Raw genomic sequence first — 18,830 nt, 5'->3', positions numbered from 1 at the left:
AATGTGTGCTGGCAAAGTTACCAACCGTCCTAACAATGAATTCGAAACTTCAACTTAGATTTAATAAGAAACCGCAAGTTTAAAAGTGTATGTTTATTTATTTAATATCCACCAAAAAACTCAAATTGACTCGACAATCACAATAAAAGCAGAACTACAACCTGAATCGATAATAGCAACGACAGCCTAGGTGTGATTATCGTAAAAGTGACGTTTATTTGTCAAATTCGAATATTCGTCTGTGACATTTTCAAGTCACAGTAGGGTTAGGACCGATAATATCGAAAAATGTTTCGTTCGTTCAATCATCGTTTCGACATTGAATACGATGTAACTAAGGGATTCGACACGACTAATGCCACGATATATCAAAATACCGATTTTAGGAGTAGCTCCCCTGAGATCGCTGAAGAACCGCTGATCTTTTTCAATCCCGAGCTCTTTTAAGACATAAGACATTTGTCCAATGAGCTCTCCAGGGAATCCTGAGCATGGGACTCCAACGCCTCATTTCGAAGGCGTAATTCTCTGCCGGTCTGCTGCTTTCAATATCCACGTCTTTGCCCGATATGAATTAAGGAAAACACGGGCCAATACATACTTCAGTGTATTTTTATTTCAATTCGATTCGTCTGTGGTTGTTTCTTATGCGTGGCACGTCACTAACTCAATGAAGTTACAAAATTATGTGTATGAGTTTATTATATATTTATCCTAAAATCAAGATTCCGATTTCGTCACATTAAATTGTATTTTATAGTCACAATATGCAAATAAATGGAATAAAATCACTTGTATGGGACAACTACTACTGATCATATATTTTGAAGCTGCCGATGTTGTTAATACCTGGAAACACCGAGTAAGGAACTCATTCCACCGTTTGGTTGAAAGAGGCAGAAAGTTGACAGCACAGAGTACATTATAATATAATATAGGGAATTTGATAAACGCACCACAAAAGCCGGCCACATATCCAGATTTTGGAATATTTAAAAATGGTCACAAATTCTATTACGTGAAGATTGTGAAGTTGGTTGTGAACAAAATCAACGTTCAACAGTGTTGCGCGACAGAATAGTTCCATACCATCTTACAAGACTACGTCTAATAGCACTTCTTAAATATTTTTTTGATCATGGTTTTATTTATATAATTATATTTATGACACACCTCGTTGATGCAGCACGCACATGAAGAACAAAGGTGCAGACATTAAAAAAATCCTCTAAGTATTCGTTAATAGAAAGAACTTTTTCAAAAAACTTATTTTTTTTTCGGATTTTAAGTTTTCTGGTAACAGCCAATAACAATTTAGGTACAAAAAGCTGTCAATTCTAAGTTGTTGATGGATTTTAATGCGATTAATGAGATATCTTGCCCAGTTTCCATTGCCTATCCTTTGGGTATGGAACATTATATTGTGTTACTTAGCTGATACAAATATAATCCGAATTATTTTGACAAACGAAAATAAAAAACATTTAAGTTTTTATAGTTTTTATTTTCACAGAAAGTCAGTGCCAACTGATCTAGATATATTAATGGATTACATATTTCATAAATTATACGATAAGTACATAATCTACATGATTCAACATTATCTCCTTCCTTATGACAAAAATCTTTTCTTTTATTATGACAACATGTGTAGTTATAGTCTATTAATTTTAATATATTATAAGTATAGCGATATTAAATTGCACATAGACAATACAAGCCAATTTAGAGATTTATTAAATTAAATAATCAATAAATATTGCAATACGTCGTTTGAATAATGAATTATTACATTGACGAGAGTTTCGTTATTAAAATACAAGGCTTTATAGCACATTCGCTAGATGCACAATCCTTATACTAAAGTTTAAGAGCTGTCGAATTAAATTTTATTTAAAACTTAAGACTTAAGTACTTATAAAATTACTTCCTAAACCCCATCGCCATATGCTTGTCTATTTTGATGGAAATAATGATAAAAAATTGGGGTTTTTTTATAGTATTTTCTTTGATTAGCGCGAGTGTTTTATTCAAATAAAATACTTTTAATGGATTTTAACGTGTGTAACTGTATTTTATACTCTATCTTACGCAGAAACCTAATGCAAAAGTACAGTTCCATTTACACACATTTGATATAACATTAAAAAGGGTTTATATTAGGTGTCTACTTATACGACTGTGGTTAGAAGGTAACAAACTCCTTTGACATCAAACAATACACTGCAAGGTCACAGGCATTGTGTATTTCACAGCACAGTTGTATTGTATGTGATAACACTTATGTTGTGTTTTGGCAGTTATTTTGGTAATAGAACCAAGTTTGGAAGCATGCAAGAACGTAACGTTATGTTAAATGAGTTTACTTGTAGGTGTATGCTATTTTTTACATTTGTGTTCTATTTTTCTTTAATCTAAACTAATTAGGTATTATTTTTATTCATCAGCTCCTAAACTTTGGTTAAATGAGAAACACAGTACAAAACAAAATATTAAAATCAACGGCGTCCTCGGTAGTTGCCGCGTCTTCTATCGTCGTGTTCATTTTGATACCGGCCACTTTGATACGCTTGTTGACTTTGGTGGTATCCCTGCGTTTGATACCCGGGGTTCGTTTCGTACGTAGTGTAGCCTACTGAAATTAATATAGTTATCATTGAACATCGTATTTAAAAGGCATAAAAGGCATTTGTTTTCTCAGAATTGATTCATTTAGATGTTTTCTTTTTCATGTCATTTCTAATATACTAGACAAGCCGTAGTACGCTTCGGAAACATATGGCGCTCTGAGAGAGAAGAAGCGGTGCAAGAAACTCCCAGCACATTTTTGCTGCGCTCTTTTTAATGAATGTACAATATGTACTGTCATTGCTACAATAATGATAATGTAATGTGATACCTTGATATCCTTGGTTGTAGCTGCCCGCGCTATCGTAACCCTGGATGGTGCTGTAACCGTAACCCGTGGTGTAGCCCGCCGGGTTGCGGTTCTGGTTCTGGGTGTAACTGTTGTTGGCAGCGTTATACCCTCCGGGCGGCACTTCATAAGTTTGGTAGTTTCGACTGTTTGGATTTTGGTTAAAACTAGCTGGGCTTGTGTGGGGCCTGTGGAATCAATACATTATTATTACACAAGCATCATCATCATCAGCCGGAAGACGTCCACTGCTGGACAAAGGCCTCTCCCAAAGGTTTCTGCTTTCTGATCCTGTGCTGCCCTCATCCAACGTATTCCGGCGATCTTGACCAGATCGTCGGTCCATCTTGTGAGGAGCATACCAACACTGCGTGGTATTATTTTGTGGTAGCGTTGCTGCACCTGGGGATTATTAGCACCCCCTGCTCCGTCACATTTTTGGGGGGTTTTTGCCATAATCGCTACGCTTTACAGGCGGGTTGGCGATCGCAGTAGGTGGTGTGCTCTTAACGAAAGATGCTGCTACCCATCCTCCGTTGTTTGTATCCCTTAGCCGCCTCTTAAGACACCCACGGGAGGAGGTGTGGTGGTGCTATTCTGGTGCGACACCACACACACTTATTATTACACAAAACATAAAATAATATCATTAACACACTTATACTACTACTCAGCTTAGTTGAGTTAGTAAGTCTTTTATTGGCCGATGTATATGCTTTTACAGAAAAAATGTTTAAAACAAATATATGTATTACGAAATCCAAAAGAATTGTTAAAAAAATCGCCATTCGAGGACTTTACTGCCCCAACGGCCATCTGCCCGTCGAACTATGTGCCCTGCCCACTTCCACATTAGTTTCGCAAACCACTCGTGCTATGTTGGTGACATTCTCCCATGCATCTCATCATTTCTGATTGGATCTCGCAGGAAAATTCCTAGCATAGCTCTCTCCATCCTCTCTGATCGACAATAAGCTTCCTCATAAGGCCCATAGTTAGCGACCACGTCTGCGTTCCGTATGTCATCGCTGGCAACACACACTGGTTGAAAACCTTCATCTTCAGACACTGAATAAAGATCCACTGACCTATAATCCCCGCTTGGCTGATTGTAGCCTCCCTGCACGCGACCCCCTCCTCTCCCGCCGTTATCACCACCCCTGCCTCCCCTACCGCCGCTGCTACCACCTCTACCAACGCCCCTTCCACCAAAACCGCCGCCTCGTCCACCACCACCCTGTAAGACAAATAGAAATACAATTTATTTACATAGGAACTAACAATAACGTAACATTATTTATGACGGCTATAATCTTGTAATAAACGGAGATAGCCAAAATCCACTACGTTTTAAGCAACTGTTCCTTTTTAAACTTCGTCGGATTATACGTCGCCAATCGCCATACTAAAATACTACTATTTGAAACTTATAAATCACTGTATGTTTCATAGTAAACTAAATTTCAATGTTCACTCAGGCAGTCCCGCCATTTATTACGTAATATTTACATGCTCTTTGAGAGTAGGTTCCTACTAGTTTCGGACCATTCGGAGGTTCTTTATCAGGGTGAGTGCGTTGAGTTTGCGTTGTCCTATCTCAAACTGCGGGGGGTGCTTCCGGTGTTTATGACGAGCACGGTATTACTCTTGAAACTATTGTGACACTATTGGTGACTCCACCACTACGTAATCATAAGCACTATGGGTCTTATTCCGGGCTTGTCAAGCCGCGCACTATGAGCGCAAATCCGTAGTGCGAGACGGGACGTGAATGCGAACTCACTACACTCACCCCGATGAAGACCTCCGAATGCTCCGAAACTAGTCGGTACCCAAACCGATAAAACTTAAGTAAAGCCACGATAATAAATAAATTTACAATGCCTCACGAAAGTTATAATAATTTTATAACAAAACATATTGCAACAACACTAGACAATCGTCATGAAGCTACATCAGTTTGTTAAGGGGCTTAGACATGAGGAGCCTAATACGCCAAAAACAGTAAAACAAGAACCCCTGATACTGCAGGGTTATCCTGAATATACTTCCATTGATGACAATATGGCACCCTACACACTTCAATGAATTGAGGATGTTATTGAGAATGTGAATTACACACAAAAAGAAGCCCTAAATGAAAAATAAGTGATTACTTTGAATAACATAATTAAAATTACACTATGTATTTAATTTAGAAATGTATAATTTTAATAGTCATAAGGCAGCGCACCAATGAGCTACATAATAAATACTGGACGGAGATGAGTGGATGCAGACAGACAAAAGAGGCTCTACCATGCATAGATCAGAGGCTCTCTCGCAAGCTGGTGAAACTCACACGATCAAGATTATGTGAGATAACTCATGTAATAACGGGTCACGGACCCTTTAACAAGCATCTGTTTAATATAGGTGTCACTGATAGTCCCCTGTGCAGGGCTTGCATGGAGACAGAAGAAACGGCCACACACCTCATCCTGGAGTGCCGTAGTGTGGCCACATACCGGGCCAAACACCTGGGGTCACCGAGGACTCTCCTCGAAGTCATGGGTGACATCAGAGGTTTGAGTAACTTCCTTGAGGAGTTGGGATGGCAAGATTAGCAACCCAATCCTATGACGCAAAATAGGCGCATAGCAGACGTCAAGTTACGGAAAGTAGCCCGTGAATACGTACCTACCTACCATAATTTTAATAACTACACAATATATGATATTAGAACATAATATATAGTTAAATTTCCGTATCCCACATAAGACATGTTGTTGGTCGGGTGTGAAATCGTATTAAGCGGGTTTTACTGTATTACTATACGATAATAATACCTGTGGCGCTGATGTCCTTTGCTGCCAGGAAGGCATCTCGGGTGGAGGTGGCTGCTGTTCGTGAGGACGACCACCTCGGTCGGGAACCTGAAACAGAAATTATTTTTAGTACAAATTATCAGACGAGTTTTGCGTTCAATTGTTAGTTGGGTAATTGAATATATAGCGTGTATTTATAAGATTTTTTGCAGGTTTATCCTGCACATAATATAAAATTCTTAATTTATTTGTTTTGCCGTAACTTTGCACACTATGCTGCATGGTCTTACAATATCCGCAGCGTCGCAAGCGCTACAAAGAATGGGTAGAGCTTAACAAAAAAATTTATTATAATATAAAAAGCGGCCAAGTGCGAGTCGGACTCGCCCATGAAGGGTTCCGTAGCAGAAAATAACATAATATAAAAGTTCTTGTAGTTCGTTGTAACGATTTATGACGTATTAAAAAAAAACTGCTTACTAGATCTCGTTCAAGCCAAAATTTCGGTGGAAGTTTGCACGGCAATGTACCTACATCATTTTTTTAGTTTCAGCATTCTCTTATTTTACAGTTATTTTTTTTTTGGGTGACAATCTTAATGCGGTTCACAGAATACATCTACTTACCAAGGTTCAACAGTATAGTTTTTATAGTTTCGGAAACAGTGGCTGTGACATACGGACGGACAGACAGACATATGACTAATCTATAAGGATTCCGTTTTTTTGCCATTTGGTTACGGAACCATAAAAAGGCGTAAGGCGTAAGATATATTTACAATTTTATTTTAAAGATATCTTAAAATATACACAAATACATCTTTTGTTATATAAATAAGTCGTAGTTATTGCTTATTCAAAATATTTTCAACTTTTACGTTTGGCTTTCTATGAAAGTGTATTTTAGTATTTTTTAAAATATAAAACGCAGATAATTAACATATCTAGACGCAGCTCCTTGCAGTTAGGCAACGCATGACAACAGTCCAGGTTTATTTATTAATTTAAGTGTGCATCACAACCTACATCTTATATTCGCGATGTGTTTACTTTGTTTTAAGCTGGGATCTAAAGAGCGTAATCAGACTTTACTCACGTAAAACTTAGCTGAGTGTAAGCTTAGCACAATCTTTGATCTCAGGCTAAGTGTGCGTGCGTTGCTGAAAATAGAGGTTAACAGTTGGCCACTAATTTAAATTACCTAAGATGTAAAACTTACCTTCCCAATAAGCACTTTATTAACATCACTCTGTGTGTTCTTTCTGACGCTAGCACTCGATGTCTTCTCAACGTGCAACAGTGACGAACGAGCTGCCAAGAAATCCGACAGCTTTACATCCGGCTTCATTTTCAGTAGGTCACGTTTGGGCCTGTATGTTGTTTGTATTAGATCCTTCTTGCCTTTCAGACGGTCTGACCACTGGAAGATAGATAAAAAATTGTTATTATAAGTGATTTCCGGACGGCCCATTACAATGCAGTTCCGCTCAGGATTCTTGAAAGACCCAAGAATTATGAGCGGCACTACAACTGCGCTCATCACCTTGAGACATAAGATGTTAAGTCTCATTTGCCCAGCAATTTCACTAGCTACGGCGCCCTTCAGACCGAAACACAGTAATGCTTACACATTACTCCTTAACGGTAGAAATAGGCGCCGTTGTGGTACCCATAATCTAGCCGGCATCGTGTGAAAAGGTCCCACCGATTTAAAATATACCAACCTATAGACAAACGTGCGAAAGAGACGATCAAACTGTTAACGCCACTATCTATGTATCCTTGTCATTCTCGTATCACGCTCTCTCTCTTCCCCACTTAGCTGCACCGCGAAATTTTGAAGGACGGAACCAATCCTTCGCCAATGCCTTCACGGTGCCCGCGCGCGAATAGAATTGTGAAGAGGAGCTTCAACCAGTTATTATTATTATTTGCAGGGTGGCTATTTGGCTAGTCCTAATGAGTCCTAGTAACACCGCGTCCAGAATGGAACATCAAGCCCTGCCGCATTTACGAACCGTATCTTCTTGACGCGAGCATTACAAACAGCAACTGGGAGTAGGGTATAGTCACCAAGGATGGTGCTATGCTTATGCATTATTGGGCCGCATTTACTGAGTAGATTAAGAGGTGTTTCATCATCCTCAAGGAAAACTAGTTGGACTATAACAAGAACTGGATTAAGTGTGCCAGTGGTACAGCTTGATCGAGTTAGTTTCCTAGTCCTACACACAGTCCACTTCGCAAGAAGTCCTCTGAACTGCAGCTGTATTGCTCAGCCGCCAGTGGTCTTCACACGGAGATACAGCAAGATGAAAAGGTAAGCGAATTTCAAGCATTTTTCTTTTTTGTTGGTGCTTGAGGTGATGATGTATGGACACCGAACAATATACTTTAAATATTCAGTATATTTTTATGTTTAAAAACTATTTTTACAGCTTTATAGCATCCATGCATTCGACGTCACGGGCAGCAGTAAATAATAATAAATAAATTACAAACATACCTCAAAACTCTGAATGGTACACTCAAGCCTCGTAATCAATGTCTCTCGTCTACACCTGTACTCTTCAAACATATCCATGAACATCAGGTCTAATTGTTTCCAATCTTTATCGGTCAGTGCCTTGTTGTACAAAGGCTTTCCAACCATCTGGTCACCTGAAAATCATCTAATATGAATACAATTTATCATTTGAGCTGGCCCCTCAACTCAATTGCAAAAATGCAATTTTATTACAGGTTAGGGGCGGGGGGTTTGATTTTTAGTGCACTTACACATTAAATAATATGTTTTATTGTAAGATATTACATTGAAACCATAATTTCTATGAAAAAAGAAGCCCACTGAGTTTCTTGCGTCCGTTCTTATTATGTTTATAAAACCTCACAAAAGGGAAGTTTATACAGAAGTGCTTTCAATTGACATTAAAAAGTATGCAAGAAGATTTAAATAAAACCTAATCAGATGTGGAGAATGTTTAAAATATATTTTAATGTAACAATGTACAATTTTTCTTTCATTAAAAATATAATCTCTTAGGATATCAACAGATTTATCCAAATTGCCGATGCAGTCATAATATTTATTTATTGATTGTCAAATTAGCAGTGCCACTTACACTAATTGGACGAAACACTAAAAGGATATATTATTACAAACAAACGAATATTAAAGAATAATTGAATTAATTATACAATATCAATGCTCTCCGCGTACCTTAGTATATCAGAAGCTAGGGAAGTCCATTCATCATTGAATGGATCCCATTGAGCATTCTTATCCAAGATCGCGTTGAAAGATGCCAATGAACGCGGTATAGGAGCCATGGCTCGGGCAACAGTGCGGTGAGGCGGTACCACGAAAAGATTATTTTTTCGTGGGCGAAGATTATTAAATTAAGGGACACGTATATGACACAATTGCTCATAAAAATCTGGAGCATCAACCTCGCCTGGTAAAATTCGACACATAATTTATATATAATAAGCTGGTCTCAAGTCCGTCTGGCCTCCAAGCTAATTCAAACCTAAACAACCTAGGAGAAAGGAGACATTTTTTTTTGGGCCCACTGGAGTAAAATTGTAATTAATTTATTATTGTCAACAGGCCATATTTAATTGTAAAATCTAACCGGGTTCATGAAATTATAATAAAAAGGCAAACACTGCACCTGCATACAGTTGTGGTCACCATGGCAATAAAATGCGTACAATGAAACTTTTGTAACATTCATGTGAGAAAATTAAAATATTACTGCAAAACGTCCACCACGTTTAACAGTGATTATCTGCTTTTGAAAAGTAACAAATATCTATTGGATCCATTAACCTCATTTCAATTATTGTTTTAGAGATTAAACTAATTTAGCATTAAGTATATAGTTAAATATTACCGTGCAATGGAATAAAGTAACATAGACAAAGTCTATATCTGTGAACTCACAGTTCACATGTCATTTTGATTTTTATGTTGTCAAAACGGAATTCCGTACTTTTCGTTTCTTTCGAGTTACATGAAAGTTTATTTTGCATTATTATAATTATTTAGTTTATTTCAGAGATTTTAGTATCACATCTACAGCATATTATACTCCAGAGAGTCGTTGTGTAAATTGTGCAGTACGATTTCATCATAATGTGCGAAAACATTACTTAGTGTCTGAGATGCCTGGAGAGTTGAACAGGGCCTCCGGAGAACACAAAAATTTTGTTCAAAATAAATACCTTCTACGGGGTAGGATACATTCAAGGCACACAAGTAGAAAAACTTAGCTACTGGTTGACCCATCGATTTCTAATACTAGAGCTGCTCTTGCCGGATACTGTTGCAATGGTTTGGTGGGTAGACATTCTGTTGGTTGCTGTGAACATGAAATGTCTGTTGGGTGGTATTTAGGGCAGGGCATCAAGATGAGATTGAGCCACCTGCATTGTTTCTGGATAAGATTCTAAATATAAAACATCATAATAACTATTTGACTAATATAAGACTAATAAATATTTATACTATATATGTTTTTCTTTCTATGATGAACAGTGTACAAAACGTTACCTCAATAGTATATATATGAAATACTTATTTTATTAAGACATGACTTTGAAATTATAATGATGGTTGTTAAGTATTTTTGGCAAGCTTTCTGGTATAGTGGTTATGGTGATTGCCCTGACTGCTAATTATAAGCAATAAATCAATATATGTTTCAATACTAAACACCACATTTCGAGGTGGGCCTAAATGTCGAACAAAAAAAAAAGTCTCCTTTGGTTGGATACATGAAAGGATAATATCCATAGCAACGTTTGTACAGGTTTCTTAGGAAGGCCTTCTGCACTTTTTCTAATAATATATAATAATAATATACCCTATTATATATGTAACATTTGTATGGGATAGTGTTATCAATGAGATTCTACTCACCTTCCTTTTGTATGGTCTCCTTTACTTTAGCTTCAACTTTAGAGAACAGTATCTCTGGAGTTATATTCGGTGGTGGTTTATTGAACTTCAGTGTAATCAGTATCTCTTTCAGATCTCTAGCTGTTGGTGTCTCTATCTGAAATACAATAAATTAGTCTTTTTCTCATCTTACTCCCAGACTATATAGTTTTACTTCCAGAATGATATGACAGTTTGGGAATGGAATAACACCACCAAACTCAGACTTTTTTTCTTGCAACACCGGATGAATCACAGGAGTGTTTACCATTTAATAAATAATTAATAAAGGAGAACAACCACTAGGTATGGGGCATTGGTACCGAAATAAATGTATGTTAATTATATTGCATAGCATAAATTGAAATCCTTATAAAAACAGCACAAAAACCATGAAAATCGCAGAAAAAACAGAACCAACAAGTGTTCGCAAGCGAATATCATTTCATAACAGAAACTGTGATAGAAGTTACATTGACAATTAACATCTGTTAATTAATATTCTTTGATCAATTTAATATCATCTGATATGGATCAAAGGGTATAATTTAAAAAACAAGCATTAAGATGGTTAAGGGCTTAAATTATAAATTATAATAACTATGTATTAATATATATTGTTTTAATACCTTTATTAATAGTTTACCACTTTTGTTAAATATTATTAAGTTTTCATTTTGAATACTATAAATTTCTTATATTTTTTAACATTTTTTTTATTAATTTTTGTAAAATGTTGAGACTCCTGTAATAATAAGTGTACATCTTATAAAGTGTGTTTGTATAGATTTAAGTATTATTTTTTGGATGTAACAACTTTTGGTGGTCCTAATTAAATATAAATAAATAAATAATATATTACTCTAACAAGATATCCATTTGCGATTTTAGCATCAACCTAATCAAGTGGATAACCATAATAAAATAAATAAATACTTTAGTTGATTAATAAGGTAACAGAATACTAAAAAAAACTAGTATATCACTTATTTGGTTTACAGCTGTTTTCAATAACCTATCTATACTTAGTTTAACTTACGGATACATTGCTGTCACTGTTAAATGACAAGATCTTATGTATCCATAGTTATTTCCAATGCTATCTGTCAATAGGTTATTGAAATGTAAGTAAGTGTAAAAGGATAGATTTATTCTACCTCTAGTAAGTTAAACTAAGGATAGATAGGTTATTGAAAACTGCCGATAGTTAGTTGTTAGTAAGACAACGATAGACATATTATTTCTGTTTTTATTTATTTTTGATTAATCGATTTACAATAACACGGTTCTCTTCTTATAAATATAATAATTTTAAAATTATATTTTCACACTTTACCGACTAGCTAAGACTTTTAATTTTATCTCATTTTACTCATAATAAATCATAGAATAACATAATATATAATCATAATGTTCAAGTCAGTATCAACTTGATTGCTACATGTTGTGCAAACACCATGTAGTAATGCTCTTCTTAAAGGTGTCTCTCGGGAACTGTGCCACAATCCATTGAATTGTGATTTCATATTTGTTTAAGTTCTTTGTCTCAATAGTGGTAATACTTGTAAAGCAATACTTCTGGCTTTTTATCATATGTTACATTTAGTTTAATTGATTATTTCTTAAATTGACTCTAACAATTTGTTTCATTTTTTTTTGCAAAACACAATAGAATATCTTCATCAAATCCGGTGTAAATAATGCGAAAACCAAATATTTTTATTCTATATTCCTAAAGTGTATGTAATATGTGTAGTATTTAGTGTGCATATTTAATACTTTATTTGAGTCAAAATTACTTTGATGAGATTTGCTCTGACTCATTATGCTCCCTTCTAGTTGACTTAAACCAACTTAAAAAGAATAAATCTTACATAAACTAGAATGAGGGTTTATTTCACATTCAATATACACAAAAATGAGCTCAATTTTCTTGAAAAATGTTGGTTTTTTTTTTGGTTTTGCATTCTTTATTTGTCATTAGAATTAACAATTCAATTCCTGTGAAGTCTAAAATTATATTAATAGTTTTACTTTTAACTAATTATGAATTAAGTAAGTAATTGTACTCATTTACTTTGTATGTAAGCAAATGTATAGGAAAAGTAACAAAAAGGTTCAGTATATCTAATAGGTGGGCATTACCTCATACCAACTCCTTTACAATACAACAAAAATAACAATACAATAATAAAATGAGAATAAATCAGTAATTACAATGAGTCGCAAGCCACTAGAACAATAAATAAAAACATCATAGCACGAACAGCTTAAAAGCAGGGTCGCATGTCACAGAATAAGATATTTATTAATATTAGCTTTTTATTTGGACATTTAACATTAGCATATATATCACTTTTTCTCCATTTTTACGCCAGGTTGTTCCTGCCACCTGTCTTATATCAACATCCCATCCACTTTCCATTCCTTGGGTAACATTGAGCGACTAATTTACTCCATTTGTAAGTTCCTCTAATCTTATGTCCTGACCAAAACATGACAGAGTAAGATAGCTGCTAATTTAATATAGGTATACTTACAACAACAATATCCATTCCTGTCTTCACCTTTGGTGCATCAACATTAACTATCTTCGCTGCCATCAGCTCAGATATCAGATAATCAAGCAGGAGCAATTTATCTTCTCTGGACTGGAGTCTGGAAGACAAGTGACCTGTGGGATTTAAATCATTGAAGTTAAACTTGTTCACAATCTATTTTCCGTAAGTTCTGAGTAAGTCAATTATTCAACAATATGGGTTCAATTAAGCCCTCTAAGCCCAGTGACTGTTGGTTAAGTTCACGCACTGTCTTTCAATTTCTTCAAAAGCTTTTCTTTATGAAGACTCTTCAAGTGTGCCAAATAAATGTACCTACATAATATGGAATTCAAAAACCAAATAAACATTGGTATGTGGAGAACTAACTGGCATGATAATATGATAATTAAGCTTATTCAGTGTCACAGGATATGTGTTACAGCCACCATTTGGATGTGTTGCAGTCCTCCACACTACGGTTTTCAAGGAGCTTTCTGCCACATATTACAAAGCTGTAGCATTCTACAGCTTTGTAATATGTGGCAGGAAGCTCATTAGCTTCCTTGTGCGGTGTTTCAGGAACAATATGACATGAGTACCTTCAAAAAAGCATGTACACCTTCCTTAAAGCATGTACACCTTCCTCATGGAAAACAACTACAATTACCCTACTACATAAAAAAGGAGACAAGGAGCAAATGAACAACTACAGACCTATAAGCCTTATGCCTAACTTATATAAAATATTTTCAAAAATAATCTTAGCATGCATGACCAGAATACTTGAAGAAAACCAGCCTATTGAGCAAGCTTCCAAGCGATTCCAAAGCAACTATTCAACCGTGGACCGTATACATACAATAAAGCAGATTATTGAGAAGTATAATGAATTTAGAAAGATATATTATGTAGCATTTATTGACTTTAATAAAGCATTTGATTCCTTAAAACACCACAGCATCTGGGAAGCACTAAAAAGCCAAGGTATAGAACAAAAATATATTAATATAATACAGCAAATATACAAAAAAAGGCAAGAATAAAATTGGAATCCATTGGTGAAGAATTTGAGATACAGAAAGGAGTTAGGCAGGGGGCCCTTTGTCACCAAAGCTATTTACAGCAGTATTAGAGCAGATCTTCAGAATTCTTAACTGGGAAAGAAAAGGTCTTATCATAAATGGAGAATATCTACATCATTTAAGATTTGCAGACGACATAGTACTATTGAGCGAGAATCCCACAGAGATACATGAAATGATTAATCAATTAGATGAGGAAAGTACAAAAGTTGGGTTGACAATGAATACATCTAAAACAAAAGTCATGACAAATGGACCAAAGACAAAAATTGAATTAACAGTTACAAGCATAGAGTATGTGGATGAATATGAATATCTAGGCCAGACAATATCCCCGACGGACCAAATGGATAAAGAGATCAATAAAAGGATTGCTAACTCTTGGAAACACTACTGGTCATTGAAGGAAATCATGAATAGTAAGGAGATTCCAGCATTAGAAAAAGGCAAGATTTTAAACACCTGCATAACACCATGTATGTCCTATGGATGCCAAACCTGGGCCCTTACAAGCAAAAATATGAGAAAACTGGAAGTATGCCAAAACACCAGGCAGAGGAACATATTGGACATAAAATTAAAGGACAGACTAACTGACATAAGAGAAAAAACTTAAGTGGAAATGGACGGGTCATATGATCAGAGGCCCAAACAAGTGGTCACAGAAACTCACCCATTGGTACCCGAGAGATGCTAAAAGAAAGAGAGGCAGACAGATACTAAGGTGGGAAGATGACATAAAGAAGGTTGCTGGATCAGTTTGGAGTAGAGAAGCGCGGGAGAGAGAGCACTGGAAGGTCCTAGAGGAGGCCTATGTCTGTGGACAAGCTAGACACATTGTTAAAAACTAGAGGAAAAAAGAATAAACATGTTACTTCATAACTGGTGTCTAGAAATAAAAGAAATAAAGAAAAAATCTTTATCTTTATCTTAACAGGCAGATTAAGGATATGTTCCAATATGCACTGCAAGCACTATACAGTTCCATCACAGTAGAGAAATTTGTTCCGTTATGGATTGTCAGTAGACCACCACAGTACCCTAGGGAAATAGATGACATCATAAATTGCCGCCATATTCTACTGTGAATACTGTCTTTTCTAGGTCAGGTATACCCAGTACTTTGATCATGTGGTGATCATTCAACTTTTGTCCAGTCAAGTGTAATCCCAAATATTTTTAATTTGACAGTACCACAACAAGTTTTTTTTAATGAACTAGAAAACTTTAAAACACTACCTAAGCTAACATAGCCTTATTAAATAGTATTATGTTTTGTTTTGCCACTCTAAGATTCAATAAAAATAAAAATTTACCATTCGTACAATAAAAGCGTGTTCATCTATATAAATATGACAGCCATTTTAGTGATGGTCCTCAAAATCACCATTTGAAGGTACTGTTACCATCTGGCTACTACTTTCTGATGTCAAGTAGAAAGAGTATTACAACATTTCCACATTTAAATGTGGAAAGTTGGTTATAGTATCATCCTAATATAATTATAAGTCTTATTTTGCAGAATTGCATAATGTTATCCCCCGCCCCACCTCCATGAAATGCCTCCTCACCTTTGTTTTCACTCCTTTTGTAAATACTTTATGTAAATATATTAAACAAAATAATATTAAGTTATAACTAACACAATAAGTGTTTTATATAAGTAATATTATCAGTGTTTGTCCATTATAATCTAACAGCATGTATATTTGTTTCAGGTATAATAAGAAGATAAATCTGTTTTGATTCTGGGCACCGGTCATTACTATAATCACTTGTAAATTCGTTTACACCGATCAAATGACACACTCTAAGCTTGTTGGAACATGACATTGGCGAGTTGTGGTGCCCCTTCCACAGAAGCCACTAGAAAGAATAGAATGTTTACCTGTCACTAGTTTCCTATAAGGACATCCCAACTCCTTCAGGAAGGAACTCAGCTCCAACAAAAATGTGCTTGATTCATCTGGATCATTAATCATGTTAACAGTTTCCTCTACATTGCAAAGTTGTTTGATTTCCTCCGATAGGATATGAACCAGCTTGGTATAATCCATGGATTTCGGCCCACCATCAAGGGCCTTTCCAAAGAATGCTTCATCAACTAGATGGCCTTCATATCTGTAATGTTATACATATTATTCAATAATTTGCACAGGATAATGAAGTAGTTGTGTTAGCATTATTGTTTTTGTAAAAAGTGTGTGTGCTGTAAAAAGGCATAAAAGTCAAAATGAATTCCTTTAGAATGCTTTTTGATGTAATTTCTAATATACTAGATACTAATACCACTTCCGAAACAAATATTGCTCTTAGATGGAAGAAGTGGCGCAAGAAACTTTCCCAGCATTATCTTTTGCACTCTTTTTAATAAAAATATACAATATTGTACTGTCATTGCTATTGCTATAAAATAATCATATTCTAGCCGTAGGCTGTCTGATAACTTAGATATTCAGCTGTGGAGTAATAGGATTTACAACAGAGCCATTTTTTAATAAAACATTTAAATTTATTTATAGATAATGCCTGAACAGTGGCTGGAACTTTATTATGAAAATGTATTCATTTACCCTAAAGGTATTATGTATCTTATGAAGCCTACTAGCAATCCCTTAATTCTAGTGTTATAATAATGAAAATCACTATTAATTAAAAAGGTGACAAATTTTGTGAATGTATATTAATTTTTCATAAATGTGCTGACAATGAACAGTCATAATATTTATTTCTTTAAATTTTTCTTTGAGAGACTCTATAACCAAGCTAATATATAGCACAAACAGATCTCTTTTGCAAAGACAACACTATATCAATGACAGCAGCATGAACCCACAGTAAAATATGGTACATTATGATGCAGTGAAAATAACTGAAGTACACCAATTTAGCACACAAATAAAATTTGAAATTAAGCAGTCGCAACATTCATGTACTCTCTAATCTTTCTAACCGCATATGCCTCAGATCTGAGTCTATCTGGTAGTTGGGCAATATGTGGACCCCTCTAAAGTTTTTTATCTAACGTGATACCGAAGAAGACCGTAGTATCCACAATTTCCAATCTCTGGTCATTTATAAGTACTGTAGGTAGTGACATTGCTGGGTTAGGAGAGTTATGTCCCAAAGTGACGAGTGCAACTGCAATGCTGCTCAGAATGTTGGGTTCAACCAAGAATCCTTAGCGGATCTGCATTGTAATTGGCAGGCCATATCTCTTAAGCCCTTTTCATAAGTCCCGGTTGCCAGGTAGCCGGTGCCAACTGTCCTCTCACACAATCAGCTTTCACACAACCAGATTTTGTATCCAGTAGCATTCTTACCATCAATGCTAAGTGACTACACATTTATAATTTAATTTTCAAGGTACTCTGAAAAGGAAGTCAAGAAATTATTGGATTCATCCAATTAACATGAAAAGAGAACACATTGGAGCATTCTACACCTTACTTCCAGACCTACTATATGATGAAAACAGGTTTTTCACATACTTCAGGATTTCAATATCCTCTTTTAATCTATTGCATCACAATTTGAAAAACCATTTACAGCTTTTCTACATAATATGTCTAGATTCATCTCCATTTTGCAATTTTCACATAAATTATGACCACATGAGGTTCTGAGACAAAACGACGTGATTGTACCTGGGCGACTGACCGCCAGTGCATATAAAAGCTTGTTACGTGTTCGATACACCATTGTGGGTCTGGCCGGCTAACCAGTGTCGACCACCAGGCGCATTGTGGTAGATCTGTCGACGGTCTTCCTGGTAATTTATGCCAGTACGTGTGAAAGCTGTTGTACTCGACCCTACACTTCGCCGCCGGATTCCCCGCAACCGGGACGTTTGAAAAGTCACTTATGGTCTGATGAACTCTAGCATATCTTCTCGCGTTTCCTCTTTTTACAATGATAATTTCAAAATTAACTTGTCACAATATTGTGTATTAATAGAGTCAGCAACTAATATACTGTTCACCTGACGTCTTATGGTTAGCATTATAGGTGAAAAATATACGTATATTTGAAAAATATATCGGCTAGTGCTTGTGACAGAAATTCAATACTTTTTAAAACGACTTAACTGGATACTTAAAATGATTATTTACCGCTTGGACCGGCTGTTCGCGTATATAAGTATAAAATAACTTATTAATTTACAAGAACTTCCTAGAAGCTTGGTAACCGATAACCTCCAAATAAATACCGACTCCGTACTTACCCTAGATCGTTCAGGGAATCCAAGATATCGTTTTCCATTTTCCTTTGAGATTTGTACTAATTCAATATAATTTTTTTTCGTCAGTAAATTAATAAGTTTAAGTTATTCAATACTCAAAGCTGTTGCATTTATTTTTTCCAAGCTCCACAGCGACAGCCACAGAACACTTCAGTTTTCAGCGCTCCACAGAGACACAATTTGTCACCACTGACGGTTCATAAATTTAGACAATTCACGTCATCTAAAAAAACTATAGAGTCGCTCTTTTTAATATATTTTTTTAAGGGTCCAGAGAACAATGATTAGCAACATTGTATT

The 18,830-nt window shown here is 35.6% G+C and overlaps 1 protein-coding gene across 2 annotated transcripts; it reads right to left on the bottom strand.

Moving 5' to 3' along the window:
* Positions 1-1,483: 1,483 nt before the first annotated feature.
* Positions 1,484-18,698, bottom strand: LOC126975982 (protein FAM98A). 2 transcript variants are annotated; one of them, XM_050824127.1, is made up of 10 exons: positions 18,513-18,698; positions 16,176-16,408; positions 13,206-13,339; positions 10,648-10,783; positions 8,230-8,384; positions 6,943-7,143; positions 5,746-5,832; positions 4,006-4,154; positions 2,900-3,105; positions 1,484-2,632 (listed from the first exon to the last, which is right to left on the bottom strand). In XM_050824127.1, exons 1-10 carry the CDS (start codon positions 18,548-18,550, stop codon positions 2,499-2,501), a joined length of 1,473 nt encoding a protein of 490 aa, XP_050680084.1. In that variant the 5' UTR covers positions 18,551-18,698; the 3' UTR covers positions 1,484-2,498. The 2 variants fall into 2 exon arrangements, with proteins under 2 accessions (XP_050680084.1, XP_050680079.1); XM_050824122.1 differs by having other exon boundaries at positions 1,484-2,635; positions 18,513-18,696.
* Positions 18,699-18,830: the final 132 nt, after the last annotated feature.

Source organism: Leptidea sinapis, chromosome 2, assembly GCF_905404315.1.
Source record: "Leptidea sinapis chromosome 2, ilLepSina1.1, whole genome shotgun sequence".
NCBI classification, from domain to species: Eukaryota; Metazoa; Arthropoda; class Insecta; order Lepidoptera; family Pieridae; genus Leptidea; species Leptidea sinapis.
This window is presented reverse-complemented; position numbering and strand designations above follow the sequence as displayed.

Bases quoted from the DNA above. Each gene is read 5' to 3' on its own strand.
- LOC126975982 (XM_050824122.1), bottom strand. From the start codon at position 18,550: ATGGAAAACGATATCTTGGATTCCCTGAACGATCTAGG. The intron at 16,409-18,512 runs GTAAGTACGGAG...ATAACATTACAG, and splicing joins GATTCCCTGAACGATCTAGG to ATATGAAGGCCATCTAGTTG. The intron at 5,833-6,942 runs GTAAGTTTTACA...TTTCTGTTTCAG, and splicing joins ATAAAGTGCTTATTGGGAAG to GTTCCCGACCGAGGTGGTCG.